Below are 22,511 nucleotides of genomic sequence, written 5' to 3' on the forward strand. Positions count from 1 at the left end.
CTTCAGCCGAAGAGAGGGCAGGAAGGCTACTATTGTCCAAAAGGGTGTTCCTGAGGCAAACATCCTTGATCGTTCCTGTGAACTGTGATGATAACAGTGCTGTTAACATATATTCCTTGCTGGAGGCAAGGTACATACGCGGGGTTGCAGTGCCACTGCCCAACATTGGGCTTCTCCCTACACTCAGCGACTAGATTTAGAATCTCATGCTTTACGAAGCACTATTTTGCAAATCTCTGATACTCCTTAATTGCATCATGTAACCTCTTTTATTTCCCTTTTCCTGCAGCCAGTTCCTTCTGGATGCAAAGCTTGCAGTGCCCCTTCCCACCTCTCCCACAGGACCAAACACCTGACTTCAAATTCACCTTCATTTAAATACACTTTTTCATAGCTAAAACCCCTAGAATTCTATACCTAATAACAGGAAAAAACCCTGATTTGATGCTGAAGGGACAAATTATAATTGTTGGAATGAATTCTCTGTAGTCTGATCCTGCAAAGTAATCAGGACTATCAGTTCCCATTGCCCCCAGTGAGAGTGAAGGACAATCACTGTTTCATGGGTTCAGCTGTACTACACTACAGAACCAAAGTACTAACAGGATTACTTCTTGGACTACTGAACAAAGATTTCCTCTGTGAAGAATTCAGATAAGATTAATGCTTTGTAGAAAGGGAGAAACTCTGGGTACCAGGCAGATCCTGTCCTGTAGTCACTACAGTTTACGCAAGGAAGCACAGCAATGCATTAAGCTTTCTCCCTTTGGGACCACGGAAATGGATCAGTCTTATCTTTTTGATGTGCTTTATCCAGATTTGTTTGGCACACCAGCAAGCGGACACTTACTGATTTCTTCTGAGTTTACAGTTCCATCATAATAGGGTCAGATTTTTCACAAGGGATTACTTAGTCTCAAAGGGACAGAAGGGGACAGGAAAACAAAATGATATTTTTAAAAATTAGATATTGCTTTCCTGCTAGTAGAGTATGCAATGAAAGCATGTTTGATTTGCTTCTAGAAAACAGATGAAGGAAAAAAAATGTGGATCAAGCAGAAAAGAATGGGATTTGCTTGTAGCAAATAGAGAGCATTTTTCACCTCCTGAAATACCTAGCATGCTAGCTGAAATAATTATAATTATGAGCACTATATCAGTGCTCAGAGAGATAGAAGAAAGGAGTCATACTGTCTCTCACTGGATAATTAACCTCCCATTACCATCCAAGAGGGTGGGATGAGATAAGCTGTGTATGTGGCAGGTGGGAGGAACAGAGCAGAGCAAAGAGAATTGGAGATTTGTGAAGACAAGAAGCTAACCATATCCAAAAGCGAGAAATGAGTCCAGTAAAATGAAATTCTTCAGCTCACTGCCTCCTCTTTATCTGTGGCAAGAGACACAACATCAAAAACTAGGATGTTCTTAGCACCTACTTAACCTTCTTTAGCAGAACTCCAGAGCTTTATTTCCTAGCAAAATCTTGTCATTGTCCTAAAGGAATAGGCAGTTGTGAAAGCTTTCATTTCACTGATGGGGTGATAGTGGCCAAATATGTAGGTGTATTCAGCAACCTTCTTCCTAGGATTTTTCAAAGCAGTAAGTCAGTTGATATTTCATTCAATAGAAGTTAAATATGAAATTACTTCTGAAATAATCACTAACCACTTTCCTGCCTTTTTAAGCACATATGTAACTTTAAAATTAGATGAAAGCGACTTGTTTCTAAAAGAGATATATCTTAAAGCTATACCGTTTCGTAGGTGTCCAAGGAGAAAGGTGATAGGAATTAGACTTTAAGCATCCTCAGGCATCAGGTCTTTACAAGTCCTCCCTGAGTCCCAACTCTCAGCTTGCCTGTTAGGTCAAGCTAGTTGTGCAGCAAGAAACTTGAACTTTACTGTTCATAGATGAAAAGAAAAAAATGTGTTGCTGGTATAAAGATGACTGAATAACATCCTCAACTTGGGGCCCCTGCTTTCTCTAGAGAACGGCTCTAGAGAATGCCACCTCTGACATGGAGTTCCTTATCTTCTTGAAACCCTTAAATACTTACTAAGTTAAGGAGCAAATGATAGTACAAGCCCCAGTTTATAAACAGGAGATGCTATACACAGGAGGGCTGATTCATTTTGTTTGGCTAACTCGGCAGACCAAGGAGGGAGGCTTTTCACAAGGACTCACTTGGCTGGCCTCATGTCTTCGGTTTTCTGGGTCTGCTTCATAACAACAAATTCATAGTCTATAAAATAACTCTGGTGCATTCAACATATTAATCTTGTTGAAAGTACAGATGTCCATTTCTTCAATGGAATAATAATAATAATAGCTTGTCTTCCTTAGAGACTGGAGTGGTGTGAATAAAAGAGCTCTGCTAGACAGCAAAGTATGCCAAATGGACATATTTTACTAGATGAGAAAAACAGCTTGTCACTTCTAATTGTTCAAATTATGTGTGATTCAGTTCTTCCTGCAGTTATTTTTAAAATGTTGTTAAGGGGGTATAATGTGCAGCTAAGAATAAAAAGGGTGTGAAATTGTTAGCTCCCCTGGTAGGTAGGTGGTGATAATGAACATTTCATAAAGTTCTTGTTAACAGACAAATCTCAGTAGTGCTCAGAAAGTCTCTCATAGCATTAACAGTCTCTCACTAAACTAAATGGTTCTTAAGGAATACACATGGGTTTTGATCTGCTGCTTTTCTTTTTTTCTTAATTACAGAAATGAGTTAAAATCAGATTGATGGGTCAGAGCTCCAGGATACCAAGCATTATGCTTGGTATCCCAAAATGTCACCCAAAGCTGCTGATTGAGACCCCAGGGCATGGTCTGCAGCTGGTTCACAAGTCATGTTGTATGCTTGGCATGGTGCCAGTCTCTCTCCATGAGAAGAGCTACAGCAGACACTCCTCTGCTTGCATGGCAAACCTCTTAACAGGGATTGCTTTCACGGCAGGGCCCACAAGTCTGGCATTTGGGAACCATTGGCTGTGACCTCTTCTGGCCTGTTAAGTACTCTTGTCCTAATGTAGGTATATGAAAGGCCTGCTAAAGTAGCTAGATTTCTCTGGAATATCAGAGGAACTCAGCTCACACTGAATGAAGACACTGGGCAAGAACATATACGTTACTGAACCACACAGCCGGACCTCAGACCTATACTTCTGTCTAGTGTGGCAGAGTTGGGAGAGCAGTGGTCCCTGAACAAGGTGGCCATGCCAGCAGAAGCCTCTTGTGCTGATGCATTTTTAGCTGCAGAGCTGTGCTTTACAAGTAGAGCTTGGCTTGTCTCTGTGACTTCTTCACCTGCTGCTGTTAGCCACTAGGCCATGGCTGTGCTTACAATATCTGTGAACCTACAGGCAGCAATCTCTGCACACACCTGAACTGTAGTCATTGAGACTTACGTAACAGTGCTTGAATTAAGTTCAGACATGTTAACATGGGTGGAGGTAGATATTAGCTTAGATGCAGGCAGTGTAGTTGTGGCATGAAAGAGCTCAGCACAAGCCAGCTGCACTAGCACCTATCCAGCCTCACGAGCATTACAGCCATTGCTGTTTGCAGGGCTAAGGTGACTACTAATGGGGGCTTCCTGTTCTCTGGCGAGAAACTCCAGGAGCTTACTTTTAGTTCTTCCAGGACACATACATCACTGTAAGGATCAGAGATTGAAATCTGGGATATGGAGAGGATGGACAGAGAGAAGTGGCAGTCTGGAGTGCAACCATCAGTGGAAACCTCAAATCCCATTCAGGCTGTCCCTGTGCTCCTCGATTATGACTAATTCCTAGTGTGGACAGGGAGCAAAAACTGTCACTGCTACAGGGACACGACATCCTTACGCATGCAGGTGTTCACATGGCTTTCCTGCCTTTCTCTGGCATGGAGACATTTACAGGCTGGGTGTATCAGTCTCATAAACATGCCCTAGTCTGACTAAAGGGCTTTTCTTTGCAAGGCTCCTGCATGGCCTTGCCCTGCTGACCTTTGTTCTTGATCAATTAATCAGCTTGGTGGATAACCAGAGACACTTCAGGCTGTGCCATAGATCGCTTTTCTAGCAGGTATCTTGCAAATCTTGTTATTGTCGTTTTAAGTGCAAGCTTCCTGCAGGCACTGGAGCTTCTTACTGTGGGTCTTGCAAATGGTGACTTCTCCAGCATCATAATTTGTTTTCTGACTGTGGGCTCTGCACTACAGATTTCATTTCACAGAGTGACTTCTGCATTTATACTCACCTTTTGTGTGGGATCTCATCCTCTGGTGGATCTTATCAACGTTTAGATGTTTATGATGTAAATGTCTCTCTATATAAGGTAGTCATACTAAATTCACTTTATAGTTAATGGAAATAGATACTTTTATAGTCAGATTTAACTGCTGCCTTTTCATCAGCAACTTGGGAATGAAACGAATCATGCCCTGGCCACATCTTTTTTCCTTCCATTAATTATCAGGGACACTTAGTATCTTGTTCAGATCTGTCTACACTGGGTGAATCTCATCCCACATGACTCCCTCTGCCAGGTGCATGTAACATCGTCTCATTGTAATTTAGTTTTCATTGACATAATGGTAACTTAAAATCTGATCAGTTGGGTCTAATTTGAAGTTAATGAGGGTTTTGCTTCTCATGAACAGCTTGTCTGGGTATTGGAATTGATCTGGCCTACAAAGCAGAATGAAAAGGGTTCTCTAGGCATAAGAGTAGGCTAATGTGCTTTTTTTTTCTTAAATTGTCTTGATATGTGTCTTTAAAGAAATCTGGATGACGTGTTTGAAAAAAAACATTGCTGAGTAAGAAGTAGTTTAAGACTGGAAGAACTGTCATAGAGACAAGACTTCTGAGTCTTACTCCTGTCTGTAATAATGACTTTGTGGCCTTCAGGTCACTTAGAGGTAGCCAATCTCCCAGGAAATAATGTCTACTTGCAGTGGAGACAATAAAGAAATAAAATTAATTCTCAGCATCTTAAAAATTAGTTTAACAAAAGTCTTGAACTGACCACATAGATGTAATGATAAACAATTCAGAGAACTTATCTGAAGCTTAATTATCACAGCCATAAAAGCCTCTGTAACCTAGAAAAAGATGAGAAATACGAACCTGAGGTCTAATCTCACTCATGTCAACAGATTTACAGCTAACATGATCTGATTTTCTGGACTTTGTTTTGAACCATTAGTTAATCCAAGCACCCACAAAATGAGAGGCACCTGATGGACAGTTCAATAAGTATGTTTTTTTCTTGCAACTTGCCATGCTCTGAGAATGCACCATTCCAAAGCCAGTTAATTCTGAAATAAAGGATTTTCGCACTTCACCCTTTTCTGGAAAAGCAGTCCTTTTGGATGATTTAATTTTTAATAGTGTTTGTAGTACCACACAAACTGTGGTTCAGAGCACGAAAGAGAGAAAGGCTTATAGTACACAAGCTGAACAAAAGCTATAATATCAATTTTCTGCACAACCACTTGGAAGGAATGAGGAAACACCAGTTACTTTCCTTAACTGTCCTGTCATCATTCAGGTTCCTGGTTCACATCCCAGATAAGGGTTAAGTTATAATCCAGTGGGGAAATGACTTTGAAGAGGGTGATTCATTTACTCTGGTAAATAAGGGATGTTTGTTTCATGGATAGAACACATCATTGGTCAGATCTGTATCTTGAATTTCTGAAGCCCCTATTTAATGGTGTCAGGAAAGAGTAATATTTGTCAAATAAAGGTGTTCAGGTGGATCTTCCTACATCTCAACTCATCAGCAAAACTGTCATAAGCAGTCACATTTTTGGAGCAGGCAAAGTGAGTACTCACATATACTAGCTGAGAAACTGGGGGCAGCAAAAATGTTAGTTTTCAGACTTGAAATACTTGATGTTTGCCAGTAATGATTATTGACTGTTAACAAAAACTGTATAGTACTGAGAGTGATGAATCATATTCTCTTAAAAATATTATTGAACTGTTAAGAAATTTATGGAAGGACAACAACTACTGTCCTGCCTTGCCAAGAAAAGAGACTCAAACCAGCACTGGTCATGGATTAAACAGGGTGTGAAAGACTTAACTTTTGCAACACTCGGCTATGAAGTTTGAGAGATCAAAGGTCTTTTTATCAAATCAGTAAATTTCTTTGTTAGCAGCTGAAGTAGTTCATATTAATTCACAGACATAGGCTAAAGATGAGGAAAAAACTCATTGTGGTGTGGGTCTCAGTCTGATGGGAGGGTTTTGGAAGGACTCTGCAGGCTTCTTAACCTGGTACAGTACCTCTGCTGTTCCTGAGAGTGAGAAGGCAGAACAAAGGGGGACAGCTTGGAAATTCCTGCAGTCACACCAGGACTCTTCACTTTGCTACATTAGTGAGGTACACTGGCCCACAAATGGATTATAAAGATTTTATGGCTTGCAGAGAAATATATGTACGTATCTCTCAAATAACACCGGTGCCTGCTGTGCTTACTTGGCTCCTGCTTGGATGAACCAGCAGCTACCGGGCACAAGGACGGGTGGCTCTGGGATACAAGTAATTTTAGTCAACAAGTCAAGCCAAGAATACATAACAGAAGGCATTCTCAGGAATTCACTGATTAGCAGCTGGGAATAGTTTGAGCTTTATCACTTAATCCAAGCCACATAAGCAAGATTTTTGTGCAGACACACTAGTGGGTTTAGGCAAATGCATGGGCAGGAGCACAGCTTAAAACTGCAATGCAGGCATACCCTGAAACCCTGATTCCCTTGACTTGAGTACTCACATCCAGTACAGACTTCAGTGAAACCCATCAATCTGAATAGACAAGATGAACAAAGAGAGGTCTCAGGGTCAAGCACCAGGTCAAAATGAAAACAGAGAACAGAATCCAGACCACTAAACTACCAGCTAACCACACAGTTCACTGATTTGAACTCATCTTTCTACAACCCACCACTGAGGTTAACACAAGACATGTTCTGCCTCAAGTAAAGCAGAAAAAGAAAAAGCTGAGATTTAGTGTATGAATGCAGCTTTTTTTCCTGTAGATTTACGTGTAGGCATGCATGCTTTTACAGCAGAAAGTAAGATCTAAAATGATACCTGGCTTGTCCGTGTGAGTGTGCATGAATGACCCTAGAATAATAAAGTAATTCATGTAATCCATGTAATAAAGTAATCCATGTAATCAATGTTCAGGAATAACAGTACAATACAAAATATCATGTAGGCCAGTTCTTTTCGGCAGATTTGTAATAATGAAAGGGCAGCATAACCAACATTCTCAAATCACCTTAAGTGATTCACAACTAGTACATATGACTTCTTCAAGAACAGCAAGACAGCTTGTGCATCTCCTGACTCTCATAAGCACCTCCTCTTCCCAGAGTATCAAGAAATGCCCACTAAAGACAGGCAAAAGCCTGACCGGGTAACCTGTATGCTGCAAGGCTGCAAAAGGATTATATAGATAAAGAGAGGGAAAAGACAGTGGTATTGAAGGTGATGGAAAACGTCTTTCCAGGTGCCTGCTCCAATGAATGTTTTGTCCTTGTTTGAGAGTCACTGAGATCTGTAACAATAAGCAGTGGGATAACAGCAGACCCAACCCTGGCAGCAATAAATAGAGCTGTGGGGAAAGAGAGGCATGTTTGTGGTTGTTGTATGGAAACCATTCAAAGGAAACCAAAACATTTTACAGCCTGGATAATCTACATGATTTAAAGCTGGGAAATGCTGCCACACATCCTCACTTGTAAACTCTGCAAGAAGACAGGGAGAGTTAGACTTCATCACTGCCTCACCAGCTTCAGAGCACTTTGCCACTGGTGTTACTTGCCTCATCTCTGACTAGCAGCTCTGCAGACCTCATCACCAGATTCTCATCACACAAAGCATCCTCAAACAGCCTTTAGGACACCACCTGCTGTATAGCTCTGTAATGCCTACACAGCCCCGAAGGAGAGGTCTTCCACTGAAAGCAGCATGTATGTCAAGTGAGGGAGCTCTGAGCACTTCCCACAGCTGAAATCTCAGGAGAGGGATAGGGACCTATCTCAGGCCCCAGAGAAATCTCTATCTTTTGGTAGGCTGATCAAGAGAAGAGAGATGGATCTAAAACCATGACTGCCCATAGTGGTTTATTTGGCATCCCTGCTTCCAGCAGCTCCCTCCTTTTGTTTTCTCTTCCATTTAGGTAACCATGACTTCTGAGCTATGCTCGTCTCAACTGCTAAACTACTCATTCATCTATCTGTCTGCTTCCCAGTCTATCCACCTTAAAAATCACTTAGAAACAGACACAAGAGCATCCACTCAGAGATTGATGTTAATTTAAATTAATCAATCTGGATAATCCCCTTGGATCTGACTCTCATTTGTATTTAAAACCACATTTCACAGATCCAGAAAATGGAAAATTTAATTGGCACTTTCCATTAATGCCAGAGGTCTGCTCTTTTTTCGTGTGGTGGCAATCAAACAAGCCCAACATGTTGATTTCTGCATTCTCCAACAATTCTCCAAAGAAAATTATCTTTAAAGACTGAAAACATTTTAGCCGAAAAAAACCAGAAGAGGCTAAACCATTTAATGCATCTATTACAACCCGCCCAAAAAAACCCAAAAATTGATGCATTTCTTATCCATTCGGAGTCACCCAGAGGCCTTATTCTACTCATTCTTTATTATACTATGCAGGAGAAGTCCATGTTCAAAAGATATGGGGTCTCTATGTGGAACATAGAAAACTAAGTAAGAATCAAAACAGATATACTCCTCTTTTACCTCTGCCCTCAGAGAGACTGGAGAAACCAACATTACAAGACAGGTTTGCCCACCTTCTCAACAGCAGAGTATTGAATTATACAGTCAGATAAATATTTCAAACCCATTTGATTAAAAAAGAGAAACTGCTCAGGGTACAGATGGATTCATCAATGGGCTGGAAGCGGCTCTTGGGCTGCATTACAAGCATCCCTATATTTGGGTTAACTGCGCAAATAGGAATGTGCACATCCCAGACGAAACATTTCTCGAACCACAACAGCAACTGACTGACCAAACTATTTCAAACAGGAAAGTGGTCTTGTCCAGATTCAGCGCCTACTTTGCATCACAGGGAGCCTCTCCTGCTTCAGCAGGTGTAGCAGCTGCTGTGTCCACAGAAAAGGAAAAGTGGGAGCAGAAATCAAAGGGGTTTCTCCTGCACCAGGAATGTGTAAGACACCAATATGAGACTTGGGGCTTAAGTGGAAGATGCCGAGAGCTCCTTCCTGGCCTCCTACCATTAAAAAGACTGGACAAGCCTGACTGACCTGCTACCTAAATCTCTCCCACTTATTAGTTAATTTTCAATTCAGCTGAAAATATGACTGTGGGTCTACATTCTTGGCTGAGATAAGTTTGTACAAATCTACATTGTTTGAAGATATGATTCACTTCCTTTAATCACAATATGCTCACTTATCCCATCAAGTATCTGGCATATATTTAGTATTCTTCCACTATCTTAATCTCTAGACTTTTATGAGTGTGAGGAAGCATGAAGACTGGATTGGCAGTTTAACTGAGAACTTCTCAATGAGAAAATGGCTGAAGTGAGACCCAGCTTTTATAAACAGTTTATAGACAGTGCTGGCTTTAAACACTCTCTACTATTCCTCTTTGGAGGCTCCTAAGAACATCTTAAGGCTTCTAAGAACATTACTCTCCATTGCATGGCAGCAAAGCGGGTGTGAAAGCAGTATCAAGAGATGGCTGCTGGCATGCCTACATCACATAGCAAAGCATGGGCACAGAAATGCCTAATCCAGCAGCCCAGCAGCACCATTCAGATGTATCAGCTTAGGTAGCAATAGGTCAGCTTTAGTTCATGTGCCTGTATTGCACAGGGTAGATATGTCTGTACCTTTTCCAGCTTCTAAAATGTCTGGGCTGTTAAGAGGAGTTTTGAAAAAACCTCTACCACCATCAAAATCAAGCACAGAACAATTCAATAATCCTGGGTAAAGTGTGGAAAGAGGAGATTTTTAAACATATGAAGGGTATAGGAATAAGTAGTTTGAGCCTGGGGCTTATATTTTGGGGTAGAAGAACAGAGAAATGTTTTACAAAATGTGAAAGTAACAAAAAATGTTTGAGTTTTTATCTCTTTGTAAAGAAAATAATTGTCTTGGACTGAGCCCTTCCCTGGGAGTGTTTGCAAACCAAACATTACACAGCTGCCAAGTGCCTGAAAACCAAAATGTGAAACTGACCTAAAATAAAAGCAAAAGTGACTGCTTTATTTCCATCCACACAGAAGACTACTCAGAGGTCTAGGTGCAGGGTGAGTAAAGACCTTTAGGATGTGATTCATCTGACATCCTAATGTGCACAATGCCAAGGCCTCCTATAAAACCAACTAAGTGACATACACACTGTTCATGTGAAATCCATCTTATTCATAAAGTGGGTAAGACAAATCATGAAGTCCTTTGATTAATTTATGTATAGATGCCTAATATTGGGTGAGATTCTTTGCCTGATCTTTAACAGTTCAATCTGCTACCTTACCTTACCTGTTCAGCAAAACTAAGCATTTTAAAAAACAGTAGACACAGAAACAAGAACAGAATTTTAGAAATGATGAGATAAGGGAAGACTAAAACTGTTCCATGATATCTGTCCAGTGACAGTGATTCCCTGGGTTTCTTGAACACCAAAAGATTTTACCAAGGCTACCTTTGGCTTGTTGTACAGGACCACATGCTTACAGCCACATGCACTAGCTAAAGCTTAGCATGACGAGCCTGATGGAGCTTCAGGTGTGCTTAGACATTTTTTCCCCTGTGGAAATGGAGTAATTGGGAACTAGATTACCTCTGAGTAACTGGCAGGCAAGCAGACCATGTCTAATTTTCCTCAACAGCTACATGGATGCTGTCACCAGCTAGAGACAACGGCTAGTCTAAGGGGTTGTGTGAGTGCTCACAGCATGCTAACAGTATGCCACTGTATCAGTAGAGTGCATTGGAGATCTTCTTTCTGGAAGTATTGTACAAAGCTTAAGTACTGACTCCTTTCAGTATTTCTGGGAGCTGTAGAATAAGAAACATTAATTCCACTTTGCGATTGAAGTTGAATTATAGAAAAGTGAAAGGATCAAGAGAGGTCTTACTTCTCCTTCCAAGATTTGCCAGCCTAACTGTGTTGGTCTAGAATACAACAGTTATTCCAACAATATAAGCCTTTATTTCCTTTTGGAAAGTAATATGAGCTTTATACTTGTTAGGAGGCTTTCCTGGTATAGCAATACCAATTGAAGTTACACTGGCAAATACTTCCTTGTGCAGATAAGGTTTGAATTACTCCAGAAACACGTTCTTACAACATGATCTTATGTTCTCCCCATTCTACTCCTCTGTTTGTCACAGACATAACCTACTGAGTTCAAAATCCTGCTCTTACCATATTGTGTACTCCTGTGTGTGTCTGTGTGCAGGCAGAGTTTTATCATCCCTCATTTCTCAGGCTATAAGCGCCCTGACCCACAGCAACTCACTGAAGTGTACAGAGACATCTAAACCAAGACCTAAAATAACCCTCCTATGCCCATCTGATTGAAGGCATCTAAGGCTGAAAACCTGAAAGTTAGTAACTGTTTGCTAGAGTGAATCAACCGATTGCTCTGCAGGTCTCTGACTGACCTCAGACACAAGGTTAGTCACACCAGATGCTGCTTAATCATCTGGCTTTGCTCAGAAATATGATAAGGGAGGGCAAGGCTGGGAGACACAGCTCCCATTGGCAGCCTCTGATGGCTCCCTTTTATTGCAAAGCAAATGGTGTGGGAGATTATAGGTGAGAAACTTGCTCACCCACCCACAGTTTGACTTTATTTCTGCACGTCATTTATTTGTGTAATGGCATTCCACAGTTGTTCCAGCTGTATATACAGTTACATCCTTTAAAACAGATCATTCAGGTCTGATGTAACAACTGAGCCTAGCAGTGCTTAACTATCCTCTGCAGTTCTGCATCCTCATGGCTCTCCAGTGGCAACTGCTTTGTAGGTGCCACAGATCCCCTATTAACACGGTAGTGACCTTCTCAAAATTGCTACTGGCTACTCAGCAGGTGATAACTTGAGATTTCAGGCCAGGATATGAAGGCCCTGCCCCTCCTAAACTGGAGTTGCTAAGTACCTTGAGTTGAGTCCTTTTCAGTTGCTGAAGGTACACTTGTCCCACCCAGTTGTTAACTATTTAACACTTACAGTAATGGATCCTAAACATCATATTTTCACAACCTCCATACCTGCATAAGTGAGCTATAGATGGAACCACTGGCTCTCTATTTCTGCAACAATTATTTAGCAAAGGAGACTGAGAAAGACCAACTTCCGTTTATACGGGAAACATGCTTACCATTCTTGGGGTTAAGGGCTCTGCTATGGGACAAGTCCATCTAATACCAAGATGTTACAGTGCCTGAGAACCAACAAGCATACAGACCCACGAGAGCTAACTTGATGATATCTATGATGGCAATTCTTCACACCACTGGCTACTGAAATCCAAGCACAGGACTATTCTTTCTCTTCCTACTGTAGCAATTCCCTAAGGGCTAAATCCACATAAAGATTTACACATGTAGTGATTCATGAAGCAAGAGAGAGAGTAGCTAATAGTTCCCTACCTCACAGCCAAGTTAATAATTTATGAGCAGTGAAACAGCTTCAAGAGTGACTGAGATGGCCTGCCCATGAACCTTAAGTAGAGGGCATTCATGTCATTCTGCTGGCCTGCCCTACCTGAGTCAGACTGAAGACTTGAAAACGGATCCTTCCTTCCCAGATATCGGTCCTAAGTACTTTATTTTTTTTCAAGACAAAGCACTGGCTTACACCTAACATCTGGACATAGTCCAGATAAAGGCACTTCACTATGACTGAGTAAGAATGGAGTCCACCTGTTGTGCTTTTTTGTTTGTTAATGTTTTTGTTTTGTTTTTGTTTGTTTGGGGGGTTTTGTTTTTATATTTTTTTACTGGCTTGGTTAGCTCTGGATTTTCTGGATTCAGTGAATCCTCCTGTTAGTACTCCACACACTGCAGGGAATATTGTACTGTTGCCCTGAGAACTAGATGCAGATTGAGTGGTAAACGGTCCTTATTTGTAAAATCATGAAGATATGCTGTGACAGGTCCTAAACTTCAAAAGTTTTAGTCATAACAAGTGTCACAGTGTCATAACAAGAACATTATGCAGTACACTGTCTTGTGGCTACTAGCTTTCATCATTATATTTTATGTCACATCAAAAGATATCCTCATATTCAGTCTTGTGTCTTCAACTCACTGCTCAGCTGAAACATTTTGTTCTGAACTCAAAAGGCAACACTATCATGGAACAAATAGCAATAACATCCAGAGAGATCCATGGGGAGGACTATTTCCTGCTCAGTTCCCGGGGTCACTCATTGCCACCTCGTACTTCATGGATTACTACAGCTAACGTTCTCCCAAAAGGAAGACAAACTTGTGTGAAGCCATCACCACCTTTCTTCAGGCTTCTCCTGAAGATCTTAAGTGCTGCCAGTTCCTTCAAATTCTCCACAAGCCAAATGAGCTTGAAGCATGGCTGCAGCTGACAACAAAAGCTTCACCTTTCCAGTACATTACAACCAACCTGAAAGCAAGCCAGCCATCTGAGACTATCTGGACTCTCTTGCTCCCCTCATGGTAAAGACCAGCAGATCAGAACTGGTGCAGATACTGGGGAGATCTCAACCTCCCTCAGAGCTGGGATCCTATATTTAACATAATTACAAGAAGAGAGTGGGAACAGGAAAAGTAGTCCCTGCAAACCCCCTGCTCCTCCTTCTTCTCTGCATTATATACTGTGCTGGTCCCATAGCATAGCAGTGAAGACTCTGTTGTACCTAATTCTTCCTGGCATGGGAGAAGGGCTTGAGCACACAGGGGAAATACAAGAGCAGCAGAGCTGATTTTGGCCCAGGAGTGGTGAGGGAACTATTGCAGGATCAAGGCTGATTAAGCAGAATCAAGACCAGAAAAAAGTACGAGAAAAGTTCATGAAGAAGAAATTATAAAATAATTTTTTATTTGCTGGGAAAGGGGTTGGAGCCATGTGGGGAACATGCTGTAGGAATTAACATGACCTTAATATAATTAGGAACACTAGCAGTACCATTCCTTTCTTTCCTTTGCACAAACAGAGACATACAATGTTGTGCACTGCAATAACAGTTCAAAATTCAAAGGGCAGACACTGAAAAGTATGACTCAGTATTTTTGAACCTCTGGACTTAAAACTGCTATAAGACTTCAAAAGTCCTCTCATCCAAATGGTGTCAATGCTTATGTCTCCTCACTAAGTAAGATCCGAAATGGGGCTTTATTTTGGGTGCACCCAAACTGGTTATATTACATTGAAGTCTTGTCTTACATTCATTGCTTACTAAAGAGAAATTCTCCCTTATTTTGAAGCCCATAACTAATTAAACTCCTCATTATGCTTTGTTGACAGCAAAACCATATAAAACCAAGCTGCCAGGCATTCTCTATGATCCTTCCAGTACATCATGCAGTCATCCACCACATTTGCCTTCTAGGATTATATTTTTCTGTGCTATAACTCATAAAATTTGCATTTTTAAGTTTTAACCAAAGCTTAATCAACAGATTTAAACTTTTGTTTGGAAGGCACCCTGTTTATCAGTTTGAGGTTCAGGGGATCATTAGTACCAGAATAATGTTCTAACTGGGCAGTCCAAAAGAATAGTGGAAAAAGGGATGAACAACAACATTAACTGGAGAACTGAAATGTTTTTTAAAAACAGTCTTTCAACTTCAGCTCGTAGTAGAATTATATATCAAGTAATGGCAGTTACAGTACAATCATGCCTTTTTGATCAGTAGTTACCTAAATTACGTTACTCTAATTCTTAACTATATTAGAAGTTCCCTCAATTATCCATTCCTCATTTACCATAGTCAGCTAGGCAAATGCTGCTTCAATGGATTTCTCCTTGCCTCAACTAATTCTTTCTTTTTGACCCTATCCTTACTACGTGCCTTCTTGTTCAGTTTCATACCTATGTCTTCTTCAGTTTTGCCTCTGGTGGTAGGTTTGTACAATCCTAAATTTATGCATTGGGCCTTTCTATTCACTCAGATAAATGGATGTCTGAAGCGTTTCCATAATCACTAACCAAATACAGATGTATCCATTCATTTAAGATATAGCTTTTAAAGGCATAACCAAAAGAAATGTATGAACCTAATCAAGTTTGATAACCAAGTTCCTTAGGAATGAGTAATAAACTCCACAGGCTTCTCTCCTTCATGTTTTCTTTCCTATTATTTTCTCTCACTTTCTGTTTTCATCTGTTATAGCTTTGGTAAGCAAGCTCTTGTTTTAATTTAGAGATTTTGGAAAGTCGTATTACTCAAGAATTAAATCTTATTTTCCAGTGAGTTTAAGTCAGTATCAGGGAAGATATATGTACTACTAAAAATTAAAACAGTTATGTACTAATAAAAACTAAAATAGTTTCAAAGTATCTCTAACTTACACTGCATTGCTTCTGCCTCAAGAGGTGGCTCCAGTACCTAGACTCAAGCATTATGGATCTATCAATTTTTTACTGGGAATGTCTTCTTGTTCAACTTCCCTTAAAAATAAAGGTACTTTATCTCAGAACTTGAAAAGGAATAAAAAGGTTTTGGAGACCATATCTGCACCTATATGAACATAAACAGCTTAAAAATACAATAATCCATGTTGCTGCTGTTTCCTCCAACAGGGACAGCTCTTCAGTGGCTCTTACTGCAACACGCATTGACTTAGGAGGTACCAGAGATCCTCTCTACCTGCTTAGTGCTACCTTAAAACGTGTTTCAGTTTATATCTGAAAAAAACCCCCCACCTTTAACATCTGTTTAAATCACAGTCCTGAGAAATGAGAATTTGTAAGGGCATAGATATTGTTCCATTGTAATCACCCATCTTTCTGAAAAACCTTTGAATCTTCGCCCAGAACCATGCAGTGTGATAGTTGCCCAGACGTTCAGACTCAACTCCATTTCAACTGGAAGTTTCCACATACTTATTTGAGATACTGAAAAAAAAAATAAATAAAAGAAGAAACCTCCTAAAACAAAAAGGGTGCTCAAAGGCAATCACAGAAATTATCTACCCAGGTGCTACCTCACCCATAGCCAGGACTACTGGAAGGGGAGACACTATCAAGCACATGGTTCCTTAGGCATAGCATAACTGTACTGAAAAAGACCATTTATTTATTGCATCCATCTCTTCCATCAGCCAGCATATTTATTGACATAGATGGGAGGCTCACATTATAGGACCTAACTGTATTAAAATTTTGCCCAAATTCAATTGGTAAGTAGCAACCTGTACCAACATAAGCCTCTAATTTAGAAAGGGTAAACCAAAATGAGGTTTGCCTTACCTGAGGTGTGTCAGAAATAAAACTGAATTCTTCTTCTGGAACTTGTAGGCAGACAGGTAACATTGACAGGAGGCTATACCAACCTGAAAAGCTGAACGCTATTGTACATTTTTGGAATGGCACAATGGTATCTAACATCTGGAAGAGACACTTCCCCTCCCTCTCCCCAAAATAATAGTATTTGCTCTGTACCACTCTTCCTATAAAGCATATCTGATTGTGAGACAAAAATAATTATTGTCTACAAATTGTGGGAAGGTCTACCAGGCCTGCTGATGGTGCAACCTGAATGTTAATGGAGATAGTCTGCAGAGAGTGGAAGGATGTGTACTGTGGACTATTAGGAGGATGGTTTGACCTTGAAATGCCAAATCCTGAATGGCTGAGGTCGAACTCCCCTGCTCAAGTAGGGTCACCTAGAGATGGCCTTTGAATATGTCCAAGGATGGAGACTCTACCATCTCCTCAGGCAGTATATGCTAGTTCTTTGCTCATAGCAGAAAAGTGTTTCCTGCTGTTTCAGTTTGTGCCCACTGTCTCTTGTCCTATCACAGGGCACTGCTGAAAAAGAGCCTGGCTCCATCCTCTTCACACCTTCCCTGTAGGTATTTATATACATTGATGAGATCCCCCTGAGCCTTCTCTAGGCTAAACAGTCTCAGCTCTAAACGGAGCTGGAGTATCAGTTTTAAGGTAAGATCTCATCAGCCAACCACTGCAAGAAAAATGACAACCTGGATTTTTTTTTGGAGCCATAGACCATAGTGGAAGAAGGGCTTTTTTGTTCTAGTCTAGGGACCTCAAAATACTGTGGACAACTAGACAAAGAGTGTGCAGTTCTGAGCAGTCTGTACTATGTTGCTGTAACATCCTGTTACGTACTTCTGGACACATCGCTCCCCAAGGGGTAAACATCTCTTTTGGACTAGCTGAAAGAGCCAGCATAAGAAACACTGAGGCTGAAGCCAGGACTTGTCCTTGGAGTAGGGGAGATAGACAGGGGCTTGTTTTCTTGCTTCAAGGGATTGATTTCCTGGGAAACTGTATAAAGGTCAGAAGCACATTATGCTCTATGTGATTGTGAAAAAGACTCTGGAGATTGATGTTACATAAATATTTACAACTACCATTACTAACCAAACCTGTTTCCAACCCCTGCTCCTCCCAAGGAAGAAAACAGGATAATAAGGAAAAATTGACTCGTGAAGAATAATAGCAGTGAAAGTCTAACTTAAAATCACTAATGAAAATTGCACACTTATCGGAACAGGAAGAGATATTAAATAAAAAATAAATCAAGGAGCATCAGTAATTTTCCAATGCAGACTACAGAAGACTGCAACTCAGCTGTGACAAGAATGATAACAGTACCATGCTTTTGTTTTCTTTATTTTACCCTTGAGAAGATAACCTTTCATATTTTGGTATAATAGACCCATTGATTATGTTTTCTTTGTGATGTTGCAAAACTTCACTTTCTTCTCACTCCTCTAGGAACAAATTCATCTATGTCTTTTAACCACAACACAGCTTTATAAAGATCAGAAAGACCAGAGGAACATCAGTTTGTTGGGATTCAGACACAATTGTATCTATTGTCCATATCAAAAGCTAGCTGAAGAACTGCCAAAAAAAGGATATTCGTAAGTGACGTCATGTGAATTCAGTGTCAGATAACTCAGGCAGAGATGGTATTTGACTAATTTCATATTTTTTAAGGTGATCCAAGACCCCCAAGCAAGCAACTTGCAGCTCTGGAGGTACACATGGCTTGCAAGCAGTTCAGATGCACATATAAAGTGTGCTGTATCAGAAAGTGCATGGCAGGACTACTGGTGCTGAGCTGCTGGGTAACGCAACAGCACAGCTGCAGAAGGAAGTGAATCATAAAAAATTGCTGGAGCAGATAATGAAGCATCTTGAGACCCAGCCACATGCTTAGGTCTGTGGCTGAACCCTGACATATGGTGGAAGCACCAAGATCTATGAAGAATTTACTGTTTTTTTTCCTTTTTTTGGGGCTACTCCTAAAGTTTGTCTTCCTTTTACATCTCAAATTGTATATTAGCTGCCCAAAGGCATGCAACTCTGTTTCCACTTCAGTGGAACCAAGGTGCCCAAACTTCCAAGGCACTTTTGAAAACCCCATTCACAAACTAAAAATACATGGGAATGTGAATTAAATGAGATTAATTAACATTCAAATTCAAAAGTCGAAACTCTTCTCAAGATAAGCCTTCTCATCAAAGAGCAGAGCTGACAGAAATCCTCAGAATCTCTGACATTTCAAACTGAAGTTGAAATAGATTTAGCATAGTCATTCCTGTGCTTCAGCAGTAGAAACTCCTACTATCTTTTGGACATCCAGATTTTACAATACAGTTACATTTACTTAGTTTTGTATGTGAAAAAGGGTGCAAAGGATAAGGATAAAAGAGTACCATGTTTTATGCTGTGGAATTGATTTACTTGTGTTTAAAGAAATAAACTTTGGTCTTTGTGTAGGCCAGCCCATTATGACATAAGGAAAACCTACACTGTACATCCATCAGTGAAAATAAGCAAGATGAAACACAGAAGAAACAAAAATGTTTATTATAAAGGCTGTTAAAGAAATTCCCCAATGTTCAAAAATTTGAAACGTATTTATTTTGCATCCGTATGATTCAACATGTCCACTGCCTCCCTTCCTTTTCTTTTCTGCCTATTCAAACAGTATTTGAGAGAATATTTACTACTATGCAATCAGCAAAAGTTTGATAGACTAAATTTCACCCAGCTGCTTTCTTTCCAGCATTTTCTCCTGTAATCAGTTCCACCACTCAGACTGGTCTATATATGGAAACTTTTTTTCACAATATATCTTCCAGATTCTGCGTTCTTGAAGACTGTAAACTTTTCACTCACTACATTTCTGTGAATATAGTTATGGATATTTCTAATTCCTGAGTCGCATTCTCCAATGGATTGAATTTTCAGTCTTTTCTCTACCATTCATGTGGAATCTTGGTTCAGTGCAAAAGCTGAAGGCTCACCCAAATGCTTCATTCTGGTTTGCTGCTATGGTCATGTTTTCAAAGTTAATGTTCTAGGATGCAAGTAGCACAACAGGAATAAGAAAATAAGAAGACTAGATATGGGAATACAAATGGCAGCACGACTTAGACTCTGTTGTGCCTTTCTCAATGACATAATGTATCAAAAGATTTTTGAGAATTTAATGGAATTAAAAAAAACCAAACCGTTCTGTTTCATGACTGACACAAAGGCCAAATAAGCAGGTCTGGCATTCCACAGATCAGACAGTTGTGATTATATAAAAGATGTTAGATACAACTGGTACACTATTCATTTATGACATGAGAAGTTCACCAAAATAGCATCTCTTGATCACAGCTGAAGATACTTCAATCTGCTTCTAGATTAAAGTAGCCCTTGTTAACACTGACCACAGGATAATGTTGGAAGCACTGCCACTTAAAAATGCCTCTAGTCCTCCTTTTATGACTTCCAAGATGAGGCAAAATAATCTATCTAAATGACCTGCTGATGACATCTGGTCTACATAATACTTTACAAAGGATGAACCTATGTAAGTTCTGAAGAAAGGAACAGCCGACCTAGTCTCTTTCTAATATTAGAGGACCTCTGATGTAGAAACTTCTTTTAAAAAAATTGAATTATCTGTTTCTATTAAACACCTCTACAAGCTCTGTCTTGTCATCCATGTACTAGGGATAAGAGAGCAAAAGCTTGATGCCACCTTTCACAAGCACAAGTATATAGGTGACGGTGCATGTGACTGACAAATAGCTTCAAATAGTGCTTTTCTTTAAGTCTTTTAGCAACACACTGTTTGTTTCCTTCATTAAATTGCACTTGATTTTCTAGCTGCGACATTTGCAAAATGCCGCACACTGGCAGACACAGACATAGCAACTAGAGGCTGCAAGAACTTTGCATGCAAAGAAAAGGACAACAGCTGATGTTGCAAATTGATGTCAAAGGTTACCTCATATATTGAGTGGGAGGGCAGGTAATATCTCCATCAATCTACTTTTGGCTAAGAGTCCCGTTGGTAATTCTTGGTGGTGCTGGAAATGAAACATTCTGTTGCCATTGCACAATGCAGAACAGAAGCACTTCAAGGTCATAGGCAAGCTTTCATCCCATGTGAAGGTCAGGGCAGCACCACTCCCTCATTTCTAAATGGTGCATCTCTGGTGCACTGAAACCTACAGGACACCAAGGGTATATTCCTCCCCTAGAGGGCTTCTGTATGAGCTGTCTAGGTATGAGATTCACCCGGTCCTTTTGTTTTTGTGTCTTTGTCATTGCAGATGTCCACATTGTGAAGTCCTATCATACTATTTTTATTACCATCCATTAAGTCTTCTGCCATCTCGGTGCTCTTCTTATTGCATTGACAGAAGTCACTGGAGGTCTCTAGAAGGTTGATGCAAAATTTGATAACCAGTGCTAGCCAGGCCATCCCAAAGAGGATCCACAGAGAAATTATATTCTTGTACCACCTTGGATAGGTGCGATCTGGGTTCATCCCTAGAATAGAATCACCCAAAACATTTCTAGATTGGATCAAGAGTGCCTCAGAGACAATAAACATAAAAGCAAAAAGGCAGCTGAAATACCAATTAATATTAGTGGTTTCTATATAAAACACGAGTATCTCATCTACTTAGCACGTGAATAGATGTTGTAAGCAAGTATGTTTCATGACATGTCACCAACAACCCAGTTACTCCCTAAGAATTGCAAAGTTTACCCATAAGAACGAAAAATAAATCCCAGACTGCATCTATGTCAAAGTGAAATTATTCACATTTAAGCACACAGTTTTATTTCTCTATTTATTACTCAGCATAACAATATTGTATTAGCATGTAACAGGGGGTCCTGCAGGCAGAGAGGTAAGTGGGTTTTACGTATCAATGCATGTTAAACCACATATAAGCAAGTGAGAGAGTCTCTGAGAGTGGGAGGAAAGAGGCCTGAGCAGTCCTAAAACCTCCAAGATAAAACCAAGCCTTGGAAGACAGTTTGAAATTATGCTACCTCTGTCTGGTTACTCAGCTAGGTACTCTGTGATCCCTTTGGAGCAAAGCCATATTTCTGGTTGTGTTTCCACAGTGCTTAGTGCAAAGAGATTTCTATGGGATAAGTTAGTGTCAGTAGCAACATTAACACAGAAAAAGCCCTATGAAGTGACTGGGCTGTATCACAAAGCAGTCTGGGGTACCTTTACAGACACAGGATACAAATCACTGGCAGTGAAGTTGTTGCATAGCCTTTTTCCTACACTGCTTCTCAAGTGTCATTGCTTAGTTTCCTTACCTTAGGAAGGTTTGTCACTTTATAACTGGATACCTACAGTGCAGCAGATACTACAGGAGACCCAATAATTTTGGGACAGAATATGAGGAGTTAACACATACAAGGTGGTACCTCCACAAACCTGGAGGCCACACTCCACACCACATTCCAGTGAAAAGCACTCACAGGGCTGGGTTAAAATGGGACATCCATCAAAACACTCCTCAAGTGTTTAGGTTTTTGTCATCTGTGATAGGTTGTATGCAAGAAAACTGTCCTAGCAGTTCCCAAATCATGGTCTATGAACTGTTACTGTCTACAAGACTGTGATAAGTAGAAACTGTTCAGTAGAGTCATATTAAACAGCCGTTCTTTACACCCATTTACTTAGTATTATTATATATTATGTAATATACATTGTACGTGTTCAATATAATGGGACCACAAGACATTAAGTTGTCACTAAGTCCCTGTAAATATTTGGGAGCTACCCTGAGATTAGCTTAGTTGGTTAGAGTATGGTGCTAATAACACCAAGATTGCGGGTTTGATCCCCATTCACTTAAGAGCTGGACTCAATAATCCTTGTGGGTCCCTTCCAACTCAGAATATTCTATTCTATGATTCTAATCACTTCTGTGGTAACTACTCTTTTGGCTGGCTTTCTACATCAAGGTGAACTTCAAACAGGAAGAGTATTATATGCATTATTCAAACA

General features: G+C 40.2%; 1 protein-coding gene across 1 annotated transcript in view; it reads right to left on the bottom strand.

Annotated features, from left to right (window-relative positions):
* Nucleotides 1-18,365: 18,365 nt before the first annotated feature.
* Nucleotides 18,366-22,511, bottom strand: part of KCNK17 (potassium two pore domain channel subfamily K member 17) — a 28,817-nt gene continuing 24,671 nt past the window's right edge. The window contains exon 5 of the mRNA XM_017806663.1: nt 18,366-21,022. Within this exon, the coding sequence (XP_017662152.1) occupies nt 20,751-21,022 (272 nt within the window). The 3' untranslated portion in view covers nt 18,366-20,750. The remainder of the gene's footprint in view (nt 21,023-22,511) is intronic.

The sequence above is a fragment of the Lepidothrix coronata genome, unplaced genomic scaffold (assembly GCF_001604755.1).
Source record: "Lepidothrix coronata isolate B3197 unplaced genomic scaffold, Lepidothrix_coronata-1.0 Scaffold16, whole genome shotgun sequence".
NCBI classification, from domain to species: domain Eukaryota; kingdom Metazoa; phylum Chordata; class Aves; order Passeriformes; family Pipridae; genus Lepidothrix; species Lepidothrix coronata.